This window comes from Rhinoderma darwinii, chromosome 5 (genome assembly GCF_050947455.1).
Source record: "Rhinoderma darwinii isolate aRhiDar2 chromosome 5, aRhiDar2.hap1, whole genome shotgun sequence".
Classification (NCBI taxonomy): domain Eukaryota; kingdom Metazoa; phylum Chordata; class Amphibia; order Anura; family Rhinodermatidae; genus Rhinoderma; species Rhinoderma darwinii.
Window position 1 is genome coordinate 300,911,770 of NC_134691.1, and position 22,980 is coordinate 300,934,749.

General features: G+C 43.2%; 1 protein-coding gene across 1 annotated transcript in view; it reads right to left on the minus strand.

The window, feature by feature from the left end:
* Positions 1–14,510, minus strand: part of WDR86 (WD repeat domain 86) — a 48,829-nt gene extending 34,319 nt beyond the window's left edge. The window contains exons 1-4 of the mRNA XM_075828689.1: positions 14,175–14,510; positions 7,480–7,796; positions 2,578–2,719; positions 298–718 (exon numbers count right to left, since the gene is read on the minus strand). Of these exons, the coding sequence (XP_075684804.1) occupies positions 298–718; positions 2,578–2,719; positions 7,480–7,708 (792 nt within the window). The 5' untranslated portion in view covers positions 7,709–7,796; positions 14,175–14,510. The remainder of the gene's footprint in view (positions 1–297; positions 719–2,577; positions 2,720–7,479; positions 7,797–14,174) is intronic.
* Between the last annotated feature and the right edge of the window lie 8,470 nt (positions 14,511–22,980).

Genomic DNA, 22,980 nt, shown 5'->3' on the forward strand with positions numbered 1-22,980 from the left:
GGTCAAAAAGCCCAGTCACAGCTCTACCTGTCTGCAGGGTGTGGAATTTTGAACTCCATTATTTCCAGAGAGCACAGCTTAGAGGAAAGAGTGAGGATCTCCCTGGTTTCCAGAAGCCAGACACCTATCATGTTCCCTTTATGCAACATCCAACTCTAGCTGTGTTTTCCCACACCTATATAAAAGATACATTCTACAGATATTCAATATGTTGAATTTCTCTCCGTCAATACATATGAGATGAGAAGTAACCGATTTGACTGTTCATTTTTTGTGTGAAATAATTGTATTACTTACCTCTAGGCATATAACGGGTCCTTGATGGTCTCTGAATACTTTCAGCTGGTCACCAGTGACCATGTTCCACCTTCGGATGGTGTAGTCTGTGCTGCCTGAAAACAGTTCTCTGTTGGGGGTGTCCAGCACTATACACAGTATGGCCCCTAAATGCCCCCTTAATGTTTGGTAACAGCACCCACTGAATGCTTCCCAGATTTTCACGGTGCAGTCTGTGCTTCCAGTTACCAGGAATTCTTTCATTTCTTTGCATTCAATGTCTGATTCTTCCAAGATGTCACAGGATGAAAAATGATTTAAAACTAAGATGCAGTTTCTATGACCCTGAAACTCCTGAAGAGGTTGACCAGAGTCAGTGTCCCAACAGCGAGCAGTTCTGTCATAAGATCCACTGAAGAGCAGGTTCCTGAGCACAAGTATCCTGCGGGAGATTTATATTTAATATTTAGATTGTGACATTAAGGCGACACGCACACGACCATAATTTTTATCCGCAATAACAGATCTATGTGCACATGTGTTGCCCTATGAACCTGCCATTTCAGATCACATTTACAAACTGGTAAAAACCTCTTTAAACAACCATCCAAAATTACAGTTATAAATGGTCTTCCGGAGGAGTGAACCTCTGGCCACTTCTTTCTGATGATCAGTACCGGAGGTTAGATTTCTATGATCAGCAAGTGGCGGCGTATATTAGTGCTATGATGTCACTTGCCTCTGCTCCCTTTTATTAAAAATGTTTACGATACAGCTGCGATCATAGAAGTTGTATTGTTCGCTATTAGCTGATTCCGTAGCAGCTAATAATGAACAATACAGCCTCTATGTATATAGGATACATAGAAGATGTATCATAAAAATGTTGATCAACTTAGATGTGATCGATATTATGGTGATCCTGTGTGTTAGGGTATTTTCACACGCTTACCAAAATACGTCTGAAAATCCGGAGCGGTTTTCAAGCGAAAACAGCTCCCGATTTTCAGACGTTTTTGTAACAACAACTCGCATTTTTCGCGGCGTATTTTACGGCCGTTATTGGAGCGGTTTTTCAATGGAGTCAATGAAAAACGCCTCCAACAACGTCCCAAGAAGAGACATGCACTTCTTTTTCGCGGGCGTCTTTTTACACGCCGTATTTTGACAGTGTAAAATTAAGCTTCATGGGAACAGAGCACCGCAAATCCCATTGCAAGCAATGGGCAGATGTTTGGAGGCGTAATGGTGCCGTTTTTTCAGGCGTAATTCGAGGCGTAAACGCCCCGATTTAAGTCTGAAACCACTTCGTGTGAACATACCCTAAGGCACACACAGGACACGTTTTAGCCGAGCCGTCAGTTAACTTGAGTGACGGAATCGGCTCATAATGAACAATAGATCTTCTATGTATACAAGATACATAGAAGCTGTAGCGGAAAAAAAAACAAAACAAATTTTTAATAAACGTTCATTCAAAAGGTGTTGATTTAATAGGAAAAAAAAGAAAAGATTTTAAAAAGGTGTACATAGCCTTTAAGTTATTTTATAGACAACAATGCCCGAATATATTTGTATTAACAGGATAGCTCCAAAACAGAGGCAAAGTCAGCCAGAGAAATGTGAAAGTCACCTGCCTGCCAGATCAGAAGCTGTATGGACGGTTGATCTACTTTTGGATTGCTACTGCTCTCAACAGTAACACTCCTGTAATAAGAATATATTAGGAAACTCCTGTTTATACGGTAATTTAATATTTCACGTAAAGTACATAAATACTGGAAGAAGTCTGTCATGAACGAATTGTCTTTGTTTAGGGTATGTTCACACGTAGTCAACAAAAACGTCTGAAAATCCAGAGCTGTTTTCAAGGGAAAACAGACCCTGCTTTACAGACGTTTTTTTACCAACTCGCATTTTTCGCGGCGTTTTCGCTGCGTTTTTTACGTCCGTTTTTGGAGCTGTTTTCATTGGAGTCTATGAGAAAACAGCTCCAAAAACGTCCAAAGAAGTGTCCTGCACTTCTTTTGACGAGGCTGTATTTTTACGCGTCGTCGTTTGACAGCTGTCAAACGACGACGCGTAAATAACAGGTCGTCTGCACAGTACGTCGGCAAACCCATTCAAATGAATGGGCAGATGTTTGCCGACGTATTGGAGCCGTATTTTCAGACGTAAAACGAGGCATAATACGCCTCGTATACGTCTGAAATTTGGCCGTGTGAACATACCCTAAAGCAGAACACATATGAAGAATGACAGATTTATTACAGGAAATTTCCAGGAAAAGCCATCACCCACCTGTTCACAATTGATGTGTGTCCAGTGTACACAGCGAGACACTGACCTGTCGATACCTCCCATTTTCTCACGGTGTGATCCGCACTGCACGTAAACGCTGCTTCATTCTCCAGGTGGCAAAATGTAATGTAGCTGCTATGTCCTGTGGCCATTTGTTTGCAAAAGAAGAGAAATCTGAAGTGAGAACTAATCTCCCAACTCATCATATACAGTGGTATGTACATAGCAAATCAGAAGCAGCCTTATCCCATACAATGTAAAATCACTGCCACAATATATTATTATAATGATCATTTCAAAACACAATTTAGGAGCCGTGTGCACAGAAACTATACAAAGGCAACCAGATTGCCCTGCATCTCTGTACTACCGATATCATGGTAAGGCTCTGTTCACATCTGCGTTGGGGTCCCGTCGACTACGCTATTGCTTCCGGCAAAACTACGGGTTTTTGTGCACAAAAGAGGCAAACGGAAACCACAGGCACCGGCTCCATCACCATTGAAAACAATGGTGATGGAGACGGAAACCTCTGGTTTCCGTCGGTGTCAGTTTGTGTCTGCTCAGGGTCCCGTTCTGACGGAAACCTGCAATGGAACGTCAGGACCTAAACGGAGATGTGAACCGGGCCTAAGTCTGAGTGCTAGAGATATTCCACCTTTCATGAACATAGTAAAATTCTTTAAGTCAGGCCTGCAAACTTTTCCCGATAGACTAAGGGTCCTTTTACACCGGCCCATTTTGGCCATAACAATGAGTGCTGATCAACAAGGCAGCTCATTGATTGGCGTTCGTTGCTCCTTTCACAAGAAGCTATTGTCCGTAATGTATGGGGACGAGCGCTCACTACTACAATCACTCTTCCACATACATTACGTTTACACAGGGAGATGTGCTGTCGACAATGTTCATATTTCTTGCTGCATAAACGAGCAGATCAGCCAATGAACGAGCATTTGCTTGTTTCATCGGCTGATCGTTGCCCTGTATACACAGGGCAATTACAGGGGACCTGCTTTCTGGGAAAACTCGTTTGTCTGATTATTGGCCCGTGAAAAAGGGCCTTAAAGGAGACAATACAGTCCAAATTGTATGCCCAATCCAGCAAAAGGGATTAAATTCAGGTTTTGTCAGGCAGCGCATTACAATCAAAAGCACACTAGCGAAGATTAAGTACGGTGTCTAAGTCTAGAAAGTGTTGAAAAATTTGTGCAGTTTGGCGCACTTTTGAAATTTGCACCTCACTAGACACTTTTTAAAAGTGTTCTGAAAAGAGAGTCTGGCTTAGTGAAAAAGGGGTGTGCCAATGTGCTCATAGACTTTCTATTAAGTCCGTACACCGCCACATTGATTTCCAGAAAAAGCCGAACAGAAACGAAGCGGCTGAGCGGTCACACGAGTGCTTCTGCCGATTCATTTTAGCGATTGGTGGGGGTCTCAGTGCTCGGATCCCCACCGATCAAAACTTCTGACAGGTCACTATAACATGTCAGAAGTTTGTTGAACGTTTAGTTACACTTTAAGTATTTATTTGTATGGTAATATAGCTATGGCTAGTGTAAATATACCTTTATGATATTGTTCGATATTCCAGCGCTACTTATTTATCTCTCAGCTCTTGTCTTATACTACACGGCCTATGGGTCTCACAGGCGAAGATTTCTGTGATGACTTTCACACGGCAGTATTTTGATTCAGTATTTGTAAGCAAAACCAGGAGTGACAGCTACACAGAGAAACGTTTAATAGAAAGATGTGTACCTCTTCTGTGTTTTGGACCCACTCCTGGTTTTGGCTTGCAAATAATAAAGCAAAATACTACAATGTGAGGGTATGTTCACACGCATAACAAAAAACGGCTGAAAATACGGAGCTGATTTTCGGCCGTTTTTTAAGCAACTAGCGTTTTTTTGCAGCATTTTTTTTACGGACGTTTTTGGAGCAGTTTTTTCTATTGAGTCAATGAAAAACGGCTCCAAAAACGGCTCAAGAAGTGACATGCACTTCTTTTTATGTGGGAAGGGAACACTTTTTCCCATTGAAATCAATGGGCAGATGTTTGTAGGCATTCAGCCCCCGCATTTTTAGCTGTTTTTCGGGGGAATTAAAGGCCCTAAAAATGGCGGAAAATAGCCTGTGTGAACATACCCTCAAAGAGACCCAAGTTTGTTTGCACTTTTTTTTTATATTAATGTAGGATGTATTTTTTACATTACTAGAAAGTCACTTGATCTGAACATTATACAGTTTTGCCTTCTTTTTTTTCCAAATACTTTGACACTCTAGCACTGATTCTCATAGATGGGAAAACAAACCTAAGAACAGAAAAACATGGTTAATTTATCCCCCTTCCCCCAGAACAGATGTCCCATATGTCAGGAAGCCCAGTTCACACTAGATCAATGACCTATACAAATTCTGATTGACTGCTACCAAATATTAGTAGGCCTCCTTTTGTCCACCTGGGTATATTGTATTATCTGTATTCTTACCATTTTCTACTATTTAAGCTTTTTACAGATAGTCTATTGAAATATTATTTAAAGGGGTTTTACCACCAAGAACATATACCACCCATTCACATGACCGACGACAAATGAATGATCTCTGGGGCACACACCATCGGGACCCCTACGGACCAAGGGGTCCCGAGCCCACCTCAGCCATGGAGAACCCTATGCGGAGCAGTGATTGCACCTTTTCCCCATCTATTGCTCACAGACAGAGCAGCAATTTATACTTGAGTTCCCCCTCCTAAATAGCCGATCTTTGTACAGTAAGTGAGGCTTGTGCCTTAGACTTAATATTTCATCTTACATTTCTTTGAGAAAACTGTCTCTTTGTTTCTTACGGACTTCTGCATCAAGCAGTGTGCGGATTCTCAAGAACAGCAGATTATTTAAGTCATGCTTATTTTCCTAAAAAACTGTTCCCTTTACACTGCTGCCAAGTTATATGTTGGTATTTGCCAACCCCTGCCTGATGCCTTTTGAGCCATTGATCCGTTTACGTCCTCAGATGATTCGAATATCACTGTAATTATATTAAAGCATAAGCTCATTCATCAAACTGCGATCTGGTGTCAGTGCTGGAAAATGAGAAGAATATGGCCAAGACCATGAATTGGCAACAGAACGGGTTGAAACCTTTTCCTTGTATAGGATGTTGTATTTAATATGCAGTTCAGGAAAGCGTTATCAAAAAATTTAATTTCAGGACTAATCCCTTGAGGAAAATGAGACTGTCTGGTGCCCGGCCTTATGAGAAATCCACGGTGTCTTCTCCTAATACTTCACAATATTACCTGTTTGCATAATAGGATTTAGACCACCAGGGCTTTACTGGCACACAAGAGTACTGTTGACCGAACGCTGTATTTAATTTTCTGCTGTTAAATCCTACTGCTTCTCAATCCATCCCAAAATTCTCAAGAACTTCCCATAACGGAATAGTAAATTGATGCTGGTTCTGTATGTGCCCCATATAGTTTTTTCTTATATATACAGCTGCAGGAAAAGGTTCCATCTGACGTTCTATACAACGATCACTTGACATAATCACATTACTACATTGTCCAGCGCCACGCGTGGAGAGCTACATACATTGTAGAAGTAAGTGCCGTCATTTGTCATTAACAGCTCATTACAGGTTCATTACTGAAAACATGTATTTAAGGACATGCACATGGTCCCTAAGGTCCTGTATTTCAGAGCCAAAGGGAAAGTATATTTTCCCTAGAAGAATAGCACGATTTTTTTTTTCCAAACATATTCCATAAATACCGGTAAAAATACCAAAAAGCTTAATATTCCTCCGTATGAAGTTGTAGGTATATGGAGGTGTGCCGCATTACGCACATCTATAATACGGCCGTGTGCTTCAGCACTTGATCAAATAAAACCCCTTTTTAATTTGGGTTCTATCACAATAATCATGGAAAAGCCAATAAGAAGGCCATAGATGCAAAGCGACAAGTCATTTTATGCATACAGTCTCAAATCTTATGGACTTAAAGCCAACTTGACAGCTTAAAAGGCTATAGAAACCTTTGAAGACTATATATTTTTTCTTACTAAAACAATGTATTATAGTGTTTAGCGTAACTTTGTTTTGATTAAAAAATTATTTTTATTTTTGAGATACAGCTTCCATGTATCCTGGATACATAGAAGCTGTATCTTGCGCTAAAATCCGAATCCATTATGTCAGCGGGACTGACGGCTTTGGTGACAGCAGGTCTTGCGTGTCTCTGACACGCTGGATACATCGGTTATCGAGCCCTTCTAAGTTTTGAACTTAGATGCAATCGATAAAGTCTTGTACCCATTGTGTCATTAGCACCTTGTGTCTAAGCTCCCTGATAAGCTAGCACTTCTGGTGAAACCCATTGGACAGGGCAGACTAGAGGATCTAATAGGGAAAACAGTGAGGTAACAGTTTAAAAGGGCCACTATTTGGGGCAGTCACCTAAAGTTTAAAATATATAGGTGAAAATACAGTAGAGCCTCATCATTTCTAGAACACAAATGTCCACGTACAGTATATGTCATTATGGTTATTGTTATGTATATTTTCTAGACAACCTGTTGTTCACAGTTGGTCTGTGAAGGTTGTCGTTTAGGTTGACCACTTTATAGGTCTAAAGGACAAATCGATGACTGATCTCTGTCTTGATCGGTGGCCTGGTGCAGCCTTTCATTCATAGGATACAGGTGTGCAGTTTGCCATGCATGATATTCCGAGGACTGCACCCAACAACTTTTGGCATCTGTCACATGTCACTAAAAGACACAGACAGTCGGCAGAAAATGGTCCAAATCAGTCTTTTTTTAGCCATCCAAAATCTCTAGAGTGTGGTCAGCTAAATAAAACAAATAAAAGATGATTAATAAAGTCACTCACCTTGCAGCAACTTGCAACATTGGTGGTCAGATGTCCTCCACAAGCGAGCAGTGCAATCCTCACTGGCGGTCAACAGGTGACACCCATCAGGGCTCAAACTAAGCCAATTGATTCCGCCTTTGTGATCTCTGCCGACTTTGATCAAAGAGTTGGTTGTGCCACAAGTGGAGCTTCCGCTCCCCATTCTCCGGAGCCCAGCATGGGCAGTGTCAGAGGGAGGAGGACTCATGGGTTTCACCACTTAGGTGCAACTGAGCAGGACAATTTAAACCCTTACGTCTTCTACATTGTGAACAATTTATTGAAGGTCCCTAAGACTGAATAAAAAGACAAAGTTAATATAGATGCTTTAAAAAATTATGGAGCCATTCTGCTAAGTCAGTAAAAAAATTCCCCTTCATGTTTATTGTTATTAATACATACAGTATATTATTTTTATATCAACTTTGTGCAATGTCGTGTTCCCTTCTCCATTACTAACCCTAAAGACCCGATCGTATAACTCGAGGTTTACATGACACTTGGCATAACATAAACATAACATAGGAATGATTGCTTGGATACTTGAGTACACCCCTGTAGAGAAAGTATTCTCTATTTCTGCTTCAGCAATTCACAAGCACAAGCCATTTGTCCATCTAAGTATGATGGAAGACGTAGTCTACCGCATACATTCTAACCCACCAGCCTATGAATTTGTTTATTTTCTGTAATCTAAGTTTGTAAAAGCATTACAGAGATTTCATTTATCAACTTTTTGTGTGACCTTATGTAGACGGAGGTTGCATGAGCGAGATCTTCAATACTTTATTTACCCCACTATTGTATACGTGATGTGATGAATAAAAGTAATTCACTAAAGGCACAATTCTTCTCGTCCTCCTTTGAAAAGTACAGCAGGTAATTGGAAGGGCAAGTAATCCTCTTACCGGGCACCTTAGTGCTGAACTATCTACTCCGTTCCGGGCTGCCGTTATGTCCCGTGACTTACCCAGTAAATGTGTGAATTCTACAACAGTGTCTACTGTGTGGACCGGAAGTGAATTCCGGTCCACATAGCAGATGCTGTATGATTCCAAACGAGGAATACTTCCAAAAGGGGCCAAGTTTAAAAAATAAAATTACCGGAGTGCTGCTTTAAGCCCGGATTCACACGAGCGTGTTCAGTCCGTGATATACGGTCTGCAGGTCGGCCGCATTTCCTGGACTGAGCACACTGCAGGGAGCTGGCCTCTTATCGTCATCGATGATGCTACAAGTCACTGCCTCGCTGCGGGAAAACTGTCACGTACTCAAAACATGTTTTAAGTACGGGACAGTAGTTCCGCGGAGAGGCAGTGACTCCTAGCGTCATAGATAACGATGACGCTAGGAGCCCGGCTCCCTGCAGTGTGCTCAGTCCAGGGAATGCGGTCGACCTGCAGACCGTATATCACGGACTGAACACTCTCGTGTGAATCCGGCCTAAGTGTCATAACTTTTTATTAATGCTTCATACTGATGTATTTATCTAAAACTCACTTTCTCCTAGTCCTCAAGTACACTGTCATATTACGGCTCCATACCAGCTCCGATTTAAGGGACAAAATGAACCTCCGTATGGCTCCAATTACACATGTGGCATGCTCCATTCAACGCCATATTATTCAGCTATTCTTCCCCATAAGCATAGAATATCTCCTAGAATACTGCAGAAATACGGTGCCGAACAGAGGTGGGAGAGCACTCCCCTCATAAATACAGCAGCCTCATAACTAGGAGTCCACTGTATTCTTCCAGCAGCCCCATTAACCAAATGGCACAGCATTTTTTGTCCCATTTCGGCTACTAGAAGTACGAAATGTAGATGTAAGAGTGTGTGTGTGTGTGTGTGTGTTATATATATATATATTAGTAAAAAAACACCGAAAAAGGCCATACTTACAAATGGACACAGCCAGGTCAGAAACGCCGATGAAAGGGTGAGCAGGTGCTTTAAATAATAATAGCCACTCCCACTAGTCTTGAGGGGAGTGGTGCATGGTATTAATAGTAAGAAATAATAAATGAATAGTGTGTGTGCAAGTGTAATACTATAAGTGAAATATAGGGGGCAGTAATGAGTGAAGTGCCTCAATAGAAATAAATGGATAATGGGGTGCAAGTGAGTAAAACATGGAGGGATAGTGTGTACGTCATGAGGCACAACGTGTATAGCCAGGTAGAAGCCTATTTGTGACGCCTTGATAATTCATAGAGCGGGCTACCCTGCTTGCTATGCCAAACAACAACACACCATGCTCTCCCAGCATCAAAGACCCGGCTGTGTCCAAGAGAAGCGAATATACATAATAATGAAAAATACCTGGGGTATTGGTAATCATTTTGGCCAAAAGGACGCAAGCTCGCAATCCACGACAAGGATCCCCAGACTTGCGAGTCCCTAACTCCTAAACTGAAACAGAACGTTCCTGATGCACAAACAGAACCGATAAAAACAAGGGGACATATACAAAAACACCGAAAAAGGCCATACTTACAAATGGACACAGCCCGGTCAGAAACGCCGATGAAAGGGTGAGCAGGTGCTTTAAATAATAATAGCCACTCCCACTAGTCTTGAGGGGAGTGGTTTCACTCACTTGCACCCCATTATCCATTTATTTCTATTGAGGCACTTCACTCATTACTGCCCCCTATATTTCACTTATAGTATTACACTTGCACACACACTATTCATTTATTATTTCTTACTATTAATACCATGCACCACTCCCCTCAAGACTAGTGGGAGTGGCTATTATTATTTAAAGCACCTGCTCACCCTTTCATCGGCGTTTCTGACCTGGCTGTGTCCATTTGTAAGTATGGCCTTTTTCGGTGTTTTTGTATATGTCCCCTTGTTTTTATCGGTTCTATATATATATTAGTGTAGTATAAGGAAGAGCGGCACATATAAACACAAAGTATGCGTAATTGTGTGTGCACAAGCCTTAGGACCTCAGACTCCAGTCCCACATATATATTTCCAAACGAATAGACAGCACAACACAGGTTCCAATTCAGTGAAGAAGGTTTATTCACCCATACGTCAGTGCAACGTCTCAGCCCACATGGGCCTTTCTCTCTCTCTCTATATATATATATATATATATGGTCAATCAGTGTGTTTTGTGCAACTTTATAATTCATTTTTATTAAAAAGAATTTTTACTTTTTGAGATATAGCTGCTCTGCGTTTTGCATACAGAGCAGCTGTATCTTACGTTGAATCCTGCATCTGTCAGGTCTCCGAGACTAACGGGTTCAGTGTCAGCGGGTCATCTCCGCTAAGATTTGATAGATTACAGGTGGATCCTGCGGGACTGACAGATTCAGGTCTTAGTGAACAATACAGCTGCTCTGTATGCAAAATTCAGAGCAGCTGTAGCTCAAAAAGTAAAAATAATTTTTAATAAAAACAAATTATAAAGTTTCACCAAACACAGATTGGCTTTTTTATTTAGAATAAATAATCCCTTTTAACCCCTTAACGCCGAAGGACGGATATATCCGTCCTCAGCAGCTGCTAGTTCGCGCAGGAGGACGGATATATCCGTCCTGTGATCGCGCGGGTACTGACAGTTTACCCACGCGATCAGCGGCAGGAGCACGGCTGTTATACACAGCCTGGCTCCTGCTGCAACTGCCGGAATCGAAGCACGCGCCGATTCCGGCAGTTTAACCCATTAAATGCCGCTGTCAACAGTGACAGCGGCATTTAATGTGTTTGACAGAGGGGGGAACTCCCTCTGTCTCCCGATCGGCGCCCCCGCAAACAAATCGCGGGTCGCCGTCGGGTTTCCATGACAGCCGGGGGTCTAACAAAGACCCCCAGGTCTGTCTTCAGCATCTGCCTGTTAGGCGATGCCAGAGGCATGACCTAACAGGTTGCCTGTCAGTTTTACACTGACAGGCAATAATGCTTTGGTATACGAAGTATACCAAAGCATTATATATGCGATCGGCATATCGCATAGTGAAGTCCCCTGGTGGGACTAAAAAAAAAAAAGTAAAACCGTTAAATAAAGTTTGTGAAAAAAAAAATAAAAAAAAATTACAGTCAAAGTCAAATAAAACTACTTTTTTGCCCCAAAAAGTGGTTTTATTTAATAAAACGGTCAAAACAAATCACACATACACATATATGGTATCCCCGCGATCGTAACAACTTGACCAATAAAATGAACACATTAATTAAACCGCCGGATGAACGGCGTCCAAAGAAAACGCAAAAAACAACGGCAAAATTCTCTCTTTTCTCCCATTCCCCCCATAAAAAATAAAATAAAAGTTCATCTATAAGTCCTATGTACCCCAAAATAGTACTAATGAAAACTACACATTGTCCCACAAAAATCAAGCCCACGTACGGCCACATCGACGGAAAAATAAAAAAATTACGCCTCTTGGAACGCGGCGATGCAAAAACAAGTAATTTTTTTCTAAAAGGGTTTTTATTGTGCAAACGTAGAAAAAACATATAAAACCTTTACACATTTGGTATCCCTGTAATCGTGCCGACCCATAGAATAAAGTTAACATGTTATTTACGCTGCATAGTAAACGGCGTAAATTTATAACGTGAAAATTAATGCTGGAATAGCTGCTTATTTTCAATTCTCTCCTAAAATAAAGTTAATAAAAGTTAATCAATATGTTATATGCATCTAAAAATGGTACAATTACAAAATACAACTCGTCCCGCAAAAAACAAGCCCTTATACGGCTATGTCGACGGAATAAAAAAAGAGTTACGACTCTTGGAATGCGACCGTGAAAAAACAAAAAATAATCCTTGGTCATTAACGTGCAAAATGGCCCGGTCATTAAGGGGTTAAAGGTGTACATAGCATTTAAACATTGTAATATACATGCATTAAACATTTAGTGCGTGAGAGTATGCAAAGGCCCTTTTACACCGGCCGATAAGCGGCTGGTGCAGCGAGCGCCGATCAACGAGACATCGCTCCTGTCATACGGAGCTATGAATGGGGACGAGCGGTTACTGTGATCGCTCGTTCCACATATGTTATCATGTCGGCAGCGCATCTCCCGGTTTACACAGGGAGATGTGCTGCCGACAACGATAATATTTTACTCTTTTAAAATGATACGATCAGCAGATGATCGAGCGTTTGCTCCTTCATCTGCTAATCTCTGCCCTGTTTACACAGGGCAATTATCGGCAACGAGCGTTCTATGAATGCTTGTCTACCCGACAATTGCCCAGTGTAAAAGGGGAAGGCTGTGGAGGACGTGGCTGTGTTTGCTTACCTAACTGTTTGTATGCATTGTGTCTCAGGATGAATATATAAATATCTGTTTTTCCTCATTCTATCATATAAGTGACAATTGTATTAATTCACATACACTCTTCATTCTATATTATCTTCCATTAAAGTCAATTAATGCAATCTAAATAAGTAACCAGCCCTGAACTGAAAGCAGTAGGAGTATATATGGAGTACATGGTTATGCTGTCCTGCCCTGTAAAGTGGAGTTTACAGAACAATGCTATCTATGCAGGGGGCTGGGAGGCCAGAACTGCAGAGTCAGCATACCTCCCAATCTCAGCTCAGCTTTCCAAGAATCATACACTGCAGATTTCCTGTAACTACAATACATAAGACTGCCTTGTGCTCTCAATATTTTCGCTGCTTCAGATGCAGGCAACATGGGCCATCTTGTTGTTTAGGAACTAGTTTTCTCCATGCTGGGACTTTTAGTTCCACCGATGCGTTTTAAATACCTAGAAAATATAGCATGACGTCTATTATTACCACCGTAGTTCACCAAGGGGAGTAAGTCTAGGTTAATGGTGGGTTCCACTAGGGCAATATAGAGAAGAGACACAAAACACGGCGCCACATAGTGTAGATTACCAAAGGTAAAAAGATGCAAAATCCCGAAGTCCAATAAGGTGCTCACCTAGAGACAAGGGACAACGAACGGTGGAGAGAAAGGTTGCTGCTGCTGCCAGGACTCGGTGCCGGTGTTCCGCAGAAGACCGCAAATGTAATGCTGGTATACAGAAAAAGATTGAGTCTCCAAGGCGCTGCTGCACAGGGAAGCAATTAGCAAGCAAGGTAACAGGTAAAGGTGGTTTATTGCAAAAGGCTACGCGTTTCAATGCCGCACCGGCATCTTCATCAGGCCAAGTAAAATTATTGGGGTAAATTATTGCAACAGCAAAAATGCAAATAAAATGTGATGTGTGAACATACCCTTAATTAACCTTTCCCATTCATTGCCATCGCACATCTGGCAAATTTCCCCTGTGCTTGCGTGCTGCTAGAGTACATGGACGTGTATGTGTTCAATGGCCACCAGGAGTATGTCAATAATATACAAATAATAATAACATGTACAACAATCTCACCACAAATAATAATAATAATAATAATTATTATTATTATAATAACATGTACAACAACATGTACTACAATCTCCTGATCATCGCAAATAATAATACTAATAATAACGTCAATCTACTTATCGCTACAAATAGATAATAATAACAACAACAACAACAACAACTTGTACAACAATCTACTGATCATCACAAATAATATCTATAATAGTAACTTGCACATCAATCTACTTATCACCACCATACTATAGATCATACCACAAGGGGTCTGACACCTCACACATTGACTTATTTCACTATTTACCTCCAGACGTCCCAGCAGGAGATAATTTGATGGTCTTTGAAGTTTCCACAATTAGAAGGACTCTTGTTTCATTGCAGTAGCCGGATCTTCCTCTGCCCATGTAATGTATGGAGAAGTTTCCAGCAGAGGCTGTGTGATGTTGCACCCCCTTTTTAATGGGTCACACATGTACAGTGCAGGAGAGATACCTCCTTTCTGAGTCTGTATCCAATAATCAGCTGCTGAGATACTTCTCTCCTTGGATTTCCTTCCTAATGACTGTGCAGGATCTCCATTCCTCCTATGGTTGCAATGTCCATGTGCTGGAGTAGCTGATAGTGACTGAGCTGTAGTAGGTCTGTGTAGCAGCTTCATGTGTGTAAGGAGAGGGAGCTGCACTTGGTTTTATCCTGGGAGGCGGTGCTGGCATAAAAGATCCTAACACCCTCCCCTGGAGATGCCCCCTCACATAGCACTGTCACTGGCACATTAGCCCATCACTGCCTGGTCACATCAAAGCCCTCAGAAAGTTCATCGTTATCCACCTCCTGGGAATTACTTTTTACCTCTGTTTAATGGGAAAATTGAATTCAGAGTAATTTCATCTAAATCCCCAAATATATTGCAGATTTACTTAGTATTTTACAAGTAGTTACCGCTTATTTTATTTTTGTGAGGTCAGGGAATATTTGTAACATATACTGATTAGTTGCTGCGCGGAGAAGCTTACAATGGAAAGGTAGACGAGGCGTAAAGATGGCCGCAAAGTAGACAAATCCGATTTATTTTTGTGTATCGAGATCATACATGCAAAGATGATTTGCTGTGGTAGGAACCGTTTTATCATGAAAAATGACTCTGATACTGTTAACCCCCCCGATATTCCAATATATCTGCAGCAATTGAAAAGATTTAAGGCTCTGGTCACCTGCGACAGAGGCTCATTGCGGATTCTGTCAAATTCTATAGGAAAAATAGCGCTTCATGCAGCGCTATTTCTACTGTCAAAACGATGAACATCATAAAGCTGGGTTCACACAAAGTTTTTGCAGGCAGATTTTGCTCTACCTGCGCGCCGATTTTCGCTGCGTTTGGCACCTGCGGCCATTGAGCGCTGCGGGCAAAAAGCGCAGATAAATACGCTTTCTATGCCTCCCATTGATGTCAATGGGTGGTCAGAATCATAAACGCCCGAAGATAGGGCATGTCCCTTCTTTTTCCCAGGGAATAAAACGCCTCCGCCTCCCATTGAAATCAATGGGAGACATTTTCGGCCGTTTTTTGGCGCATTTTCCGACGCGGTTTCTGCGTCAAAAAACATGTCAAAGAACTCTGTGTGAACTGACCCTAAGGGTATGTTCACACAGCCTATTTTCGCCCGTTTTTTGGGCTGTAAACGGCTGAAAAACGACTGAAAAATCAGAAGCAGAACACCTCCAAACATCTGCCCAATGGGAAAAACAGCGTTCTGTTTCCGACGGGCCGTATTTTTACGCGCCCATTTTGAAAAATAGCCGCGTAAAAAAACGGCCACGAAAAAGAAGTGCAGGTTTTTGGAGCCGTTTTTCATAGACTATTGAAAACAGCTCCAAAAGCAGCCGTAAAAAACACTGCGAGAAAAGCAGCGAAAATCGCGAGTGGCTTAAAAAACGTCTGAAAATCAGGAGCTGTTTTCCCTTGAAAACTACTCCGTATTTTCAGAAATTTTTTGCTAAGCGTGTGAACATACCCAAAGGGCGGATTTACACGAACGTGATATACGTCCGTGCAACGCGCGTGATGTTGCTACTGTGTCGGTCTGTCTGGAGCGCAGTCAACTCTTTGCAATGGTAAGTTTTGAAAAGAACTCGCAGCAGTAAATTGTTCCGACTTACTTAAAGGGGTTTTCCCATCAGGGATATTTGTGATATATCCACAGGATATGTCAGATGCGGGTCCCACCTCTGGGACCCGCACCTATCTCTACAAGGGGGCCCCCTAAACCCAGTTCTACCTCTCTGTGTTCCGGCTCATTTCCGACCATGAAGAAGAAAACAGCATAGCTCGCTGAGCTATGCAGTTTCCGTAACTCCCATAGTAGTGAATGGCAGTTATGAAAGCAGCATAGCATGTGAGATACGCTGTTTACGTAACTACTATTCAGTTCTATGGGACTAGGGCAAGCTACGCTGTTCTCTTCTTCATGGTCGGAAATGACAAGCTTTAGCCACAACACAAAGAGGTAGAATGGTGTTTAGGAGACCCTGTTCTAGAGATAGATCTGGGACACAGAGGATCCTGTGTATATCCTGTGGATATATCCACAATGTCCTTGATGAAAAAAGCCCCTTTAAGTCACCTGGACATCACTTCGAGTAAGTAGGGTGGGAGGACGGAGCCAAGGAGGGAATGACACAGCGGCGGTCAGAGTGAGGTCGGGGCGTGCTGTGACGGAAGGGGACCAGTCCAGTCACCTGACCTCACGTCACTGACTTGAGGTAAGGTGACTGAACTATGCCGGCCCTGGAGTGTACCAGTCTGGTCACCTGACCTCACGTCACTAACTTAGGTCGGTTTGCCAGACTGGTCCACTCTTTGGCTGGTGCGCGCCGATCTCACTCAGACTTGGCTCCGTCCGCCCTTGACGGAGCCAAGGAGGGAATGTCATGGCGGCAGCGGTGGTCAGAGTAAGGTCGGGACGAGCTGTGACAGGAGTGGTCCAGTCAACTGACCTCACGTCACCGACTCAGGTCAGGTGACCGGACTGATCCACTCTTGGGCCGGCATGCACCAACCTCACTCAAACCGCCACTGCCGCCGCCATACTTGGCTCCATTCGCCCTTCTCCTGCTCCTAAGGCCTCATTTACACGAGCGTAATATACACGCGTGCGACGCGCGTGCTTTTCACGCGTGTCGTACGCATCTATATTAGTCTATGGGGCAGTGTAGACAATGCGTGAATTTTGCGCAGCGCGAGTGCGTTGCGTAAAACTCACGACACGTTCTATAATCGTGCGTTTTTCGTGCATCACGCACCCATTGAAGTCAATGGGTGCGTGAAAACCACGCATGCCGCACGGAAGCACTTCCGTGCGAACATGTGTGATTCGCGCAAGAGCTGTCAAAAGGATGAATGTAAACAGAAAAGCACCACGTGCTTTTCTGTTTACAAACATCCAAACGGAGTGTCAAATTAGAGATGAGCGCACCGAACTTCACCGGGTTCGGCCGAACTAGTTTTGACCGAACCCGGCAAAAAATGTTCGGGTACGCGACGGCAGGAGACAGTCACTGTCCACGGTGCTGAAAGAGTTAAACTGGTTCAGCACCATGGACAGTGACTTCCGATCACAATATACATGAACGTGTAAAAAAAAAAGAAGTTCTGACTTACCGAGAGCTTCTTCCTCCAGTCTGACCTCCCGGGATGACAATTCAGTCCAAGTGACAGCTGCAGCCAATCACAGGCCAAGCACAGCCTGCAGCCAATCACAGGCTGCAGCGGTCTCATGGACTGCCGCGTCATCCTGGGAGGTGGGGCCGGATGACAAGAGAGGGACGCGTCACCAAGGCAACAGCCGGGAGACCGGACTGGAGGAAGCAGGAAGTTCATGGTAAGTATGAAAGTCTTTTTTTGATTCACAGGTTGGTGTATATTGTGATCGGAACTCACTGTCGAGGGTGCTGAAAGAGTTACTGCCGATCAGTTAGCTCTTTCAGCACCTTGGACAGTGACGGGCGTCGACTAGCCTCATCTCTATGATGGCGGCTGCGCGAAAATCACGCAGCCGCGCATCATACACGGATGACACACGAAGCTGTCAAATGCCTTTTGCGCACGCAAAACGCAGCGTTTTTTGCGCGCGCAAAACGCACACGCTCGTGTAAATCAGGCCTAAATGTGAGTAAGTAGGGCAGACTCACGGCGGCCAGAGTGAAGTCAAGCTGGACTAAATGGCCGGATGTTCCCCACCCGTGGTGTAGATTATAACAGCTTCTTATACCATTCCCTACTGTGTATGTAAACGTTTCTAGTGGTTATGAGAGAGGAAGATATGTGAGAGTAGTAATCATGAGGGACAAAAGTTTTTTGGGATGTATTGTCAGTGATCACAAGAACACTGCAATCAGCATTTCCCTGAATCCCGAAATGACTGATAACAGGGAACCAAAGCAGAAAATTACCACAGCACTGGACCACAAGCGGGTGCACGCCTCAATAGGACCGGATCCGCGGTCCCCAATATAAGATAGACAAAATAGACGAGGAGACAGCACTTCCAACATATGTCAGCTTTTTAATCACCCGTGCGACGTTTCAGTCCAACAGGACCTTTCTCAAGCATGAGAAAGGTCCTGCTGGACGGAAACGTCGCACGTATGATAACAGGGAACAACTTTCGAATGCATAGCAAATGAAGATAAAATAGACTTAAAGAGGCTCTGTCACCACATTAGAAGTGCCCTATCTCCTACATAATGTGATAGGCGCTGTAATGTAGGTAACAGCAGTGGTTTTTATTTAGAAAAACTATCTATTTTCACCAAGTTATGAGTGATTTTAGATGTATGCTAATGACTTTCTTATTGCCCAACTGGGCGTGTTTTTACTTTTGACCAAGTGGGCGTTGTGGAGAGAAGTGTATGACGCTGACCAATCAGCGTCATACACTTCTCTCCATTCATTTACTCTGCACATAGTGATCCTGCGTTGTTCACTATGCGCAGTCACATACACCCACATTAACGTTACTGAAGTGTCTTGACAGTGAATAGACATCACCTCCAGCCAGGACGGGATGTCTATTCACAATCCCGACACTTCGGTAACGTTTGTGCGGGACTTGCAGCACAGCAAGCGTAATCTCGCGAGATCACGCTGTAATGAAAATCACGCGCAGCTGACGGACGCACTTCAGTAGATCAAGAAAGGAAGGGAAAAATAAAACCACCTCCTTAATTTCTTTTTCTAAACCTCAAAACCGCGTGTCATATGGATGGCATATGCGCGAAAATCACGCAGCCATGCACCAAACACTGTTGACACACGAAACTGCAACGGGCAAAAAACGCTGCGTTTTTTGCGCACGCAAAACGCACACGTTCGTGTGAATTTCGCCTAAAGGTGTATTCCCAGAATCCACAATTATCACCTAACCGCAGGATAAGTGATAATTGTCTGATAGCTGGGACCCACACTAATTGCAAGAATGCCTTGTGTTCCTCCTCACTGTTCAACCACAGTGGGATGACATTGAATGGAGCGCCAGTCATGCATGGTAGCTGCCGCTCCATTTAAAGTCCATGGAAATGACGGAAACAGCCGAGTACAGTGCTCGGCTGTTTCTGTCATCTCCATAGACATTGAATAGAGCACGTGCTCGACTGCCGCTTCATTCAAACTCGTCCCCACTGCCAGTGGGAAGTGAGGATCTGGGGATTCGGGACCCCCATTCTTGCAATTGGTGAGGGTTTTAGCGGTGGTGCCCCCAGCGATCAGACAACTATCACCAATCCTGTGGATAGGTGATAATTGTTGATTCTGGGAAAAACCCCTTTAAGCTTTGTACCCCTATCAGTCTTAGTAGAACATGTATATAGAGAAACCATCAACCTCCTATATTCATAGTAGGCCACTTTTCTGCTCATTCACAAAGAGGGGTTCTTTGAGATTTGTATTCATTCATAGCACACTGCATCCAAGGACCTAAATTATTGAGACTTGGAACCCATTACAAAAAATAGATGTTTCATCATGAATGAGCACAAGCCTCCTCAGGTGTAAGGCCCCATGCACACGATCGTGCCCGCAATCACGGCCCGCGATTGCGGGCACGGCCGGCCGCTGACTGACAGCCGCATTTTCGGGCCGTGCTCCCATACAAAGTATGGGAGCACGGCCCGCAAAATGCGAAAGAACGGACATGTTCCATAATTCCCGGAACATTTCCACGGCACTGACACCCTTCCGTAGTGCTACGGAAAGGTGTCAGTGTTCAATGAAAGTGAATGGCTCCGTTTTTGCGGACCGCAATTGCGGTCCGCAAAAACGGAGGTTTTTTGCTGTCGTGTGCATGGGGCCTAAAGAAGTGGTGGAGGAACCTCACATCTAGCCCTCATTTTATAGTTCACTAAGCGTACTTAGCGCTACTACCTGTACACCTTGAAGGGCTATTCTCATTTCAAGCATTCATGCATATCCTCAGGATATGCCATAAATAGTTCATAAGTTCAGGTCCAGGGTTGCCAACCATCCCTAAATTTACGGACAGTTCGAAAAAAACTGGTGTCCGTAGTGCCCGGCAGGAAAAACACTGTCCGGGATTTCTTCTCATTTTCCCGAAACGCTGCACTGTGCATGTGCCAAATGTACATGCGCAGTGCAAACAAGGGAAGAGTAGGCAACGGTCATGTGAATGACAGTCTAAATGAGGGCGGTGCCGGGAGTGAACCAGTCCAGTCACCTGACCTGAGTCCTCTGACCTCACGTCAGTGACATGAGATCATGAATTGACTGCATTATTTATACAATAATTCAGCATTTGGGGCCCTACTTTTAATTTTGCTTAGGGCCACACTTTGTCTAAAACCGGCCCTGGTGGTAGCGGTAGTGGTGTGACTGGTGAATGAGTCGGACTCATCAATCACAGCCCCGCTTGCAGCTCTCCCGCATTAAGTTATAGTGGGAAAGCTACAAGCGGGGCTGTGACTGTATGCATATAGCAAAAATATAAGTCCTGGTAGTCTACTTAAATACCATCAAATAAATTAACCACCGACACTTAAACTCTTTGAATGTGGGGTTGACCCGGGGGTCGGCCACAGCTTTATTAGGCCCTGTTCACACAGAGGTTTTTTTGCCGAGTTTTTTTACGCGGAAACCGCGCCGCAAAACTCCTCAAAAACCGCCCAAAAATGCCTCTCATTGATTTCAATGGGAGTTGGACGAGTTTTTTACCGCGAGAGAAAAAAAACGCGTTGCGGTAAAAAGAAGCGTCGTGACCCATCTTGACGCGGTTTCCGCCTCCAAAACCCCATTTCAATCAGTCAGAAAGAGGAAAAAAATGCCTCGACGAGTGTTTTGACGAGTTTTTGTCAAACCACTGTGCAAAAACCGTCTGGAGCAGTTTTTGCAGGAGGAATTTTCCTCCTGCAAAAAACTCAGTGTGAACACAGCCTTAAACTCAATAGATATTTAAATTAACATTGGACAAAATATAAACTCTAAATGACCTTAACAAAGGTCAATGAACAACCCGTATGCCTGCCTACACCAAGGACATGTAGGTAAATCCCCTTCTACTACCGCCAGCTGTGACAGAAAACAACAATAATACAAAATACACAAGCAAGACACCACCGTGTCATAGGAAAAGCAATATAGTAATTTTTTTTTAAAAATAATAATTTTATGACTTTCCTTTGATATTGTTTCTTTGTTTTCTTTTTTTTTTTAAACGCTTTCATAGAAATATATACGTTTTCTTTTTCTTTTTTTTTAAAACAGCAAAGAAACCAGCAAACAAAATGATACACAAGTAAACAAAAATTACAACCGCAAAACCCCACCACCAGGATGACACAAGGGAGGGAGGGAAATTCAGCCAAAAGAGGCAAGTGACCTTATATATCCTATCTCATTGACCTAAACACACCCCCTTTCCTACACTAACGCCCCTACCTAAAACCTAACGCACTCAAAAAGGGGAGGGGGAGACTACCCACACCTTTAACCCCTTACCCGCAACAGTCCCTGGCTCAGCGGTTAGACACCTGTGAGCCTCCATAATTGGTGAGTCACTACTAGCACACTACGCAGTGCACATGCAATGATTTTGTAATGTGTCCATAAAAATTTTGGTCTGTCTGTGATTTTTAGCTCAGTTGTCCAAAAATTACTGAAGTGGAGGTTGGTAACCCTGTGCAGGTGCCACCTCTGTAACACCAATAGGATCCATTGGAGGCGACCTCTTCAATGAGCTCTATGGAAACTGTGGATATGTGAATAACAGCATTCTACACTATTCTGACCATCAAAAAGCAAGGCTCTGTTTACACATGCGTTTGATCTTCCCGTCAGAAAAAACTGTCGAACTCATGATAAGACAATAAGGCTGGGTTCACACGACCTATTTTCAGGCGTAAACGAGGCGTATTATGCCTCGATTCACGCCTGAAAATACGGCTCCAATACGTCGGCAAACATCTGCCCATTCATTTGAATGGGTTTGCCGACGTACTGTGCCGACGACCTGTCAAACGACGACGCGTAAAAATACAGCCTCGTCAAAGAAGTGCAGGACACTTATATACATTATATGCAGGACACTTCTTTGAAAAGTAATTTGAGCCGTTATTCATTGAAGTCAATGAAGAACAACTCAAGATTACGGGCGTCGAAGACGCCTCGCATAATGCGAGGAGGAGCTTTTACGTCAGAAACGACGCAGCTGTTTTCTCCTGAAAACAGTCTGTCTTTTCAGACGTAAAAGCCAGTTCTCGTGTGCACATACCCTTAGGGGATCAATAGATGATAATGACTCTGTCATGGATCCTGTAAAGACACAGAAATCATGACGAGAGTGTGAAGAGAGTTTAATTTATGTATACTATGTGCCAGTGCTAATATGCAACACAGAGACATGTGCCCCGAATTTTTTAGTATCCTAGCAATGCCCCTGTGTTTTATTATTGCATTCAATGTACAAACAGTATGCAGCAAGCTCTAAGCACCCCCTAGTGGTGGCATTCCACCCGGAGCACATCAATAAGAAAGTGCTTAGGGGTAAACACAATGCACTCGCAGTGCTTGTATAGTACTTACTGGCAAACATAATTTTACAGCG